Source organism: Malaclemys terrapin, chromosome 4, assembly GCF_027887155.1.
Source record: "Malaclemys terrapin pileata isolate rMalTer1 chromosome 4, rMalTer1.hap1, whole genome shotgun sequence".
Taxonomy (NCBI): domain Eukaryota; kingdom Metazoa; phylum Chordata; order Testudines; family Emydidae; genus Malaclemys; species Malaclemys terrapin.
The window spans coordinates 36,073,271-36,081,315 of NC_071508.1; the positions used below are offsets into that span (position 1 = coordinate 36,073,271).

An 8,045-nucleotide genomic window follows, 5' to 3' on the forward strand; every position below is an offset into this window, starting at 1 on the left:
CATCCCAGTCACTACAGGGCAGGAGAACGGGTGGGCTCAGAGGGAGCCCCCTGAAGGCCCAGGTCCAGAGGGGCTATGTAGTGGCTCCTCCTTGGCAGAGTAGCGTAGAATGGACAGGCTTCACCCCATCTACGATATTAACAGGCCCCTCTTTACCCTAATATGCAAGCACCTAACAATCTACCGTATTTATCCTCATGCCTCATTGTACAGATGGGGAACGGAGGCCAGAGAGACCAAGGGACGTGCCCAAAGTTACCCTGGGCGTGCATGGCAGAGCAGGGAGGAAAAACCCAGGTCTCCGAAATCCCACCGTAGGGCTGATCCAGGCTGTGACCCTACACGAGGGATAGGTAAAGTGACCCGGCTGTCCCCCTTCCCCAGCCACCACCTGCAGATGGGATCCTGCCCTGGGGTGGTGGGCATGCCTGGCCTCCCATTCCTTCGCCCGGCTGGCTGACAGTTCTATGAGTGGCACAGGCTGGGACCTGCCCATTTGCGTAAGTGACGAGAATCCAGCGAATCATGAACAGGGTGGGTGGTGCGCTGAAGTCCCAGAAGAAAGCTGGGCTGGGGCCTCACTGCTTGTGGTGCTAGACAGGCTGCAGATCTCAACCTGGGCCTCTCGCCCACCCGGCCTTCGCCAGAGGTGCTGTGAGGCCATGTTCCGATCACAGGGTCTGGGCCCTGGCCCAGGACACAGAGTGGAGCAGTGAGTTCACCAATGCCACATGCCAAGTCAGGGGCAGAACCAGGGGTAGAAGCCAGGAGTCCTGGCAACTGGCTGGCATTAGGCCCGTACGCAGTTCATTGCAAGGATCCCAGCTCAGGGGCTAGCGGGAAAGCACTGCAGAGCGGCTCTGAAGATAAGGCTAATCCGTTCCACTGTCCCTGGAAGTTAGCTCCAGAGCAGTAAAGCCTCCCCTCTAATGAACCTGCCCAGAGAGGTCCCAGCACACGGGGAAGAGCACAGCAGTAACAGCAGCCCAGGTAATTACCTTGCATGCTGGCAGCCTCGGGAGCTTTAACGGACCCCCGCTATCACCCCCCAACGAGAGCACCTTTTATTCCAGCCGTGCATACCACGGCGCCGAGATGCAGCCACCTCTGGGGTGGAGGGCAGCTATCAGCACACCCCACTGGGGGAGAGGAGACATTGGGGCAAACCAGTTCCCACAGGACTGCGCTGCCTTGCTGGGTTTGCAGGGAGCGTGGGTGTTCAGCGTGGAGACGACAGGCGCTATAGGCCAGCTGAGCCGGTCCCTGCATGCGTAGTGATGTACTGGCAAAACAGCCAAGCAGGCAGCTAAAGAAGGCCTTATCTATCCTGGCCATCTCCTGCTGGCTGGCTGGCTGCAGCTGCACAGGAGCCGGCAGTATGGCCTAGTGGCTAGAGCACGGGCCTAGGACTCCAGAGACCTGGGTTCTGGTCTGTTCCCAGCTCTGCCACTGGCCTGCTGGGTGAGTGACTCCCCCTCTCAGTGCCTCAGTTTGCCCATCTGTAAAATGGGATCATGATACTGATCTTCCTTTGTAAAGCACCTTGCGCTCTCCTGAGGCAAAGCGCTAGATACCAGCTGGGTCTCGATGATGCGACAGCAAAGCCTGAGCTCTGCTTACACTAGGGCCTTCGCGGTCACTGTGATTCTGCGGATCGCCTGGAGCGAGCAAGGCTGGGCACAGCCTGCCGGGGGAATACGAACAGGCGACTCTGAAATAGACCAGAGGGGTTTGTCTGGAGGAAACTCCTGCCTCATGCTGGGACTGGAGGCTCCAGAAGCCCAGACATCTAAGTTTCTGAAACTATTTAACAGGCAAAAATATCCTGACCGGAAAACAGACAGGACACAATAAACTCAGCAGGCAGCCCGCAGCTCCAGCATTGCCAGTGTCATTAACCCTTGCAGTGCTGGAGTCTCTGCTGTCGCCCCAGCAGTCTCTGGGCTTTGTCAAAGCTTCTCTATAGCCGAGAAGCTAGCATCTGCCAGCCCGGCCTTCAGACTGGACGGCTTCTGGTGCTGAACCTACAGAGCTGCAGCAAGGCCAAGGAGAAGGGTTTTCAGATGTAGCTCCTCTTAGCCTAGGTGGGATGGTTCAGTCCACGTAAAGGGTCCACCAGGCACCCCGGGGCAGCCACGGCGATGGCCAAGTTTGCACAAACTCTCCACATGCCAGTGCAGTGGGGCCAGATCCTCAGACATAGCTTCATTGAAGTCACTGGAGTTACCCAAGCCCATAAACTCTAACAGGGCGTTCCCAAAGGGGGTGTTGCTGGGAGGAAAGGGATCGAGCAAAGGGAAACATAGGCTGAATAGCAGGCGGTTTCGACAACAGCAAGATCTCCTTTGGTGACTTACGCGGTGGGAGTCCCGGCACCCTGTGGCATTCACAAGCAGGACTGGCTGGCTCTGGGGAAGATGTTATAGGAGGGGGAGACGGGATCTCACAGGGTTCACTGCAGCACTTGTGTCTGATCCTATAGCTCACGCCCGGGGCTGGGCAGTCACACAACACTGCTGGCGGAGGGGCACTCCCCGCTGTACTGAACGAGAAGCAGGGTTAACCACCACTCAGAATAGCCTCGCCCCGACAAAGGGATTTCAAAGGAGGTGCCAATGAGCAGGAAGTCCTCCCGTGTCCTGCTTCCGTGCCAGCTCACAGGCACTCAGGGAAGAGCCAAAGCCCTGCCAAGGCTAGAGATCCTTGGGAACACGATCACGCTTCCGGCTGCTTCAGATCTGGGGCAGAAGAGATGAGGAGGGCGTCATGGAAGCCGGGAAGGTTTCCTATTGGGGTAACTTACCCAGCCAGGTATAGGGATCTGAAGTCATACAGGTCTCAACTCTTTGCCCAGATGGAGAAAATGGAGCTCAGAGACTTTCCAGGGGGAACTCTGTGCTCTAGTGGTTTGGGCCTGATCATCTGGAGATGTGCAATCCACTTCTGGTTCGGACCCAGGCTTGCCTGATCTTTGGCCAGTCACTATCTGTACCTCCATTGTAAAATGGACCATTGGTATTTATCTAATTCATCAAGGTGTTGTGAAGCCCAAGAAAATACTCCTCTGAAGGGATAGATATACAAGGATCATTGAGGGCACTGTGTCAGCAGTGGGATTAGACTCAGGACCTCCCTGCTCCCAGTCTTTCAGTCCTTTCTAGGCTATATAGCCTTACGGCAGATGCTTTCTCCTCTACACTTTTCCAACAGGGGAGGCATTTCTATGTTGAAGTGGGACTAGTTTTCAGATCACTTGAGATTTTACACATTCTAAAAAAAGAACAGGAGTACATGTGTCACTTTAGAGACTAACAAATTTATTAGAGCATAAGCTTTCGTGGGCTACAGCCCACTTCTTCGGATGCATATAGAGTGGAATATATTCTAAAAAAAAGCTCGTTTCAGGATTCCATGAAATTACGCAAAAGTGATTTGCCAAATAGTGTCACAGTGGTTTTCCGTGATTTCACAAAAATCCCTCTCACCCAGCTCTAGTCACTAAACACAAGGATGGCATAGTCTGGATCGATTATACCACAGCACACGTTTCTCTATCAACATGATCTGAAAGTAAAATGCAAAGCCAACCCTTTGAAAAGCTCCTGGCTTTTCCACATGCGTTTGGGGCATTACCAAAATAGAAACTTTGTCAGAACTGTGGGGCTTGCTATATACAGCCTTCCTGCATTCGCCCAGATAAGTCATTCTAAACCCATTCCAGTCCTGAACTGCTGATGGAAGCTGCATTTGGTTTTTTCACATTCCACCCCAGAACTAGCTGCATGTGGGTAAGAGCTGAAGCAATCACAAAGTACACAGTCTGCAAGGCATGATGGGATCGTTCTAGATGAAAGGTGCAATAAGAAAGGTTTGGATAATGATAGGAACATGCTAAAAGCAGGCTCTGGAGACTGAGAAACAGGGCAAAGAGGTGGGAAGGGCCAGTACGTTACTTTCAAGGTGATGAGAAAGCCTGAAGCAATAGATGGGGTGGAAGGTGCTTGAAAATTCCTGCTCAGCTGGGGAAGGCTGGAAAAACCTACATCCTTTGTACAGCAACTGGACTTTGGCCCAAATCTGGATGCAGACATGTGGATGCAGAGTACACGGACTGCAGTGGAGCCAGCCCTCCAGCTCCCAGACACAGAAGGGGCACAGATAACCAGCACCACTGCCTCCCAGAGAAGCCAGAACATAAACAGTCAGCACCATTTTATGTAGGGCCCACAGCACGTGCCCCCCTGAAGCAGTGCATGAGTACGGTTACCATACGTCCTCTTTTTCCCGGACATGTCCGGCTTTTCGGCACTCAAACCCCCATCCGGGGGGAATTGCCAAAAAGCAGAACATGTCCGGGAAAATGGCGGCTCTGTTTAAGAGCCCGGCTGCCTGAACGCTACCGGCTTCGGGCAGCCCGGTGCCTGGAGACCCTGCGCCGCCGGAGCCCGGGAGGGGAAGTGCCCGGCTGGGGGCACAGGGTCTGGAGGCACGGGGCTGCCCGAAGCCGGTAGCGCTCGGGCAGCCCGGCTCTTAAACAGAGCCTCCAGCGGCTGGGGCTCTGTGTAACTGACCCAGTGTCAGTTACACAGAGCTGCAGCCGCTGGAGGCTGTTTAAGAGCCAGGCTGCCCGAGAGCTACCGGCTTCGGACAGCCCCGTGCCTCCAGACCCTGCGCCGCTGGAGCCCGGGAGGGGAAGTGCCCGGCTGGGGGCGCAGGGTCTGGAGGCAGGGGGGCTGCCCGAAGCCGGTAGCGCTCGGGCAGCCCGGCTCTTAAACAGAGCCGCAGCGGCTGGAGCCTCCAGCCCCCGGGGCTCTGTGTAACTGACACAGTGTCAGTTACACAGAGCCCCAGCCGCTGGAGGCTCTGTTTAAGAACCGGGCTGCCCGAGAGCTACTGGCTTCGGGCAGCCCCCTTGCCTCCGGACCCTGCGCCCCCAGCCGGGCACTTCCCCTCCCGGGCTCCGGCGGTGCAGGGTCCGGAGGCACGGGGCTGCCCGAAGCTGGTAGCGCTGGGGCAGCCCGGCTCTTAAACAGAGCCTAAGAGGAGCAGAGCCTCCAGCTGCGGGGGCTCTGCTCCTCTTCGGCTCTGTGTAACTTATACAGTGTAAGTTACGCAGAGCCGCCGGATCCCCGGAGGGGAAGTGCCTGGCTGGGTGCACAGGGTCTGGAGGCATAGGGGTTGCCCAAAGCCCGAGCGCTACCGGCTTCACGGTTTGCTGGGCAGCCTCCAGACCCTGCGCCCCCGGCTGGGTGCTTCCCCTCCCGGGCTCCAGCTGCGCTGGGGAAGCACCGGCTGGGGGCGCAGGGTCTGGGGGCTGCCCGGGAAACCATGGAGCTGGTAGCACTGGGGCAGCCCTTTCCCCCTGGCTGGGAGTGGGAGGGAGGAGGGGGCGGAGTTAGGGTGGGGAAGGGGCGGAGTTGGGGCGGGGCTAGGGGTGGGGAAATGGGCGTGGTCATGGACCGTGGAGGGTCCTCTTTTTTTATTTATGAGATATGGTAACCCTATGCATGAGTAGCTGTGGCTTGCGGTCGCTGGGACACACACCCCCACCCATACCCTGTTCCGGGGTGCGGGAATGGCAGCTCCTCGTGTTCCGGGGCCCCAGCTTGCTCCCCCCTCGCTCACACCCACCTCCAGGGGCGCTGACTTTAAACTCTGGCACGGCTGTGCCACGCTCCTGCGCTGCCCGCTTGCGCTGCTCGATGCCGCTGAAGAGGTGGGAGATGGCCCGCGGGATGATCCCGTGCTCCTCCTCCGAGATGTTTGTGTCAAAGCCGGTGCCCATGGTGTATGTCTTCCCAGCGCCGGTCTGAAAGGGCACAGGACGGGCACTTAGCCCCAGGGCGCATCAGCCTAAGAGCAGCCCCCTGCAGCTCCAGCCCTGGGCTGCCAAACCCAACCTGCCCCCACCCCTCCCTGACTATTCCCCAACAGCTCTGTTGATGCCCCAAAATCCCAACCCACAGCCCCCCCTATATTCCAGCCCTGGGCCTCTGCCCCTGCACCCCACCAATGAGCCTCAACTCCGACCTGCAGACCCAGCCAAGCACCTTCCCGCATGGCTTTGCTGGTGCAGCCAGATAGCCCACAACTACTAACAGCTGAGCCTGGCTTCAGTGCAACAGCCCAGGTTTACCACCGAGACACAGGATGGGGACAGCCGGTACCTGGCCATATGCCAGCACAGTGGCATTGTAGCCTTCAAAGCAGCCCTCGATGAGTTTGCTGATGCAGGTGGTGTAGATCCGCTCCTGCCACGTGTCCAGGTCGAACACAAAGTCATAGGTGAACGCCTTGTCCTTTCCCAGCAGCACCTGGGGCTCCCCAGGCGTCACTGAAGTGCAGATGTGGCATCCCTCAATCTTCTCCTTTAACAGCTGGGGACGGATCCTGCCAGCGGGAGAAGACAGACAACTGAGGACACAACAATCTTACTTCTCCCAGAGCACCCTGCATCCCTGCAGCAAGGGGGACCACCTTGCCCACCAGTGAAATGCAGCCACCTCTGGGCTGCAACCTGGCAGCAACTGCTTAACTACACAAAGTAACCGTCATAGGAGCCCAAGTTATGGATCATGACCCCCTGGGACCAGGCGCTGTACAAACACAGAACAAGAAGAGGGTCCCTGCCCCAAAGAGCTGATGATCAATTGTGAGACAAGAGACCACAGGCGGCTGCTGACAGACGATGAGCACAAGGAAACAGAAGCCCTGCCCAAGGCTAACAGAAGTCTTAGAAGCACCTTTCCTATTTATTAATGGCTCCCTGGCCTAGTCAGACGCCTTTCTCCCTCCTCCTCCTCACATTCTGCTAGAAAGAGCAAGACCCATGTTTTCAGCACTAGCCTCTGATTCTGGAGGCTTCTCTTTCTGGGGAGCCCATTTTGAGACAATTGGGGCCCAATTCCCAGAGGTACTGACTGTCCCGCAGCTCCCACTGACGTCAGCTGGATTTCCTTGTGCTCAAACCTTCTGGAAAAAAAAATAATCAAGGCCCACTGTGTCTCAGGCTGGGCCCCCCAGAAGCAGAGGCACCCCAAATCCGTGGCTGCTATTGCAAGTTTGTGTTGACCAGCTCCCATTTTCATTTGCACAATAAGTGGGTCAGGTCAGAAGATGCTGGATGCTCCCTAAAGACTGTTCCCAGGGCAACTTGGGCCCTCGGGTGGATTATTTCTCCTTCCAGAGCTCTCTCCCACTCCTTTACTGCTTGCAACCCCTCACCCCATTAGAGACGTAGGGGTTCCAGCTGCTAATTTATGGCAGTGGGTGCATCCGAGAGTCCTAACTGCAATGCGGGTTTGGATGACCTGGGCACGTACAAACTACTAGGACAGGTGACACCTGGTTTAGACATGCAGCTCCTCAATCTGCAAGGCATAGGTACGTAGCCCCCACATCTGCGCACAGCCCCAGACTGCACACCCAATTCAGGGATCTAGAAGAATGCATGCTCACTCATTTAAAATGTTCCTTATAAATTCCTAGAGGGACCATTCTGATCAGACAGTCTCATCTCCGGCATAACACAGACTTTCCCCAGTAACTTCGGAATCAATCCCATGACATGTGGGTGAGCTAAAGCAGATGTATTGGAGATGCACATTCTTGATTTCAAAGTTTCAAGGGATGGAGTATTCACCACAGCCCTGGGTAAGTGGTTCTGGTGTCTGCTTACCCTCACTGTTCAAATAAAACACAAACCTGTGCTTTATGTCCAGCCTGAATTCATCTGATGTCAGCTCCCAGCCTGAATAACTCATTGTTCCTTTGTCAGATAGACTACTGCAGTGCACATGTTCAATCCACATCATTAAAAGCTCCCTTGACGCAGTTTCCTATCGTACAAATTCGAGGCTTAAACATTTTTGCCCAAAAAGAATCATTAAAAATAAACCCCGGGGTAATCCGAATATTGCTAATCAAAACAGACAAGGGAAAGAGACAATACAAACCCCACATGAGCGAGACCGGGGAAGCCAGAGATGAAAATCAACCCAATCTGAGCCAGGAAGGGAAGAGCTCTGCTAAGGGTCTTTTCAGTA

The 8,045-nt window shown here is 55.7% G+C and overlaps 1 protein-coding gene across 1 annotated transcript in view; it reads right to left on the reverse strand.

Moving 5' to 3' along the window:
- LOC128836105 (kinesin-like protein KIF21B) overlaps nt 1-7,763 on the reverse strand; it is a 31,215-nt gene extending 23,452 nt beyond the window's left edge. The window contains 4 exon segments of the mRNA XM_054026122.1: nt 1,641-1,684; nt 5,632-5,809; nt 6,168-6,390; nt 7,705-7,763. Of these exon segments, the coding sequence (XP_053882097.1) occupies nt 1,641-1,684; nt 5,632-5,809; nt 6,168-6,390; nt 7,705-7,763 (504 nt within the window).
- Between the last annotated feature and the right edge of the window lie 282 nt (nt 7,764-8,045).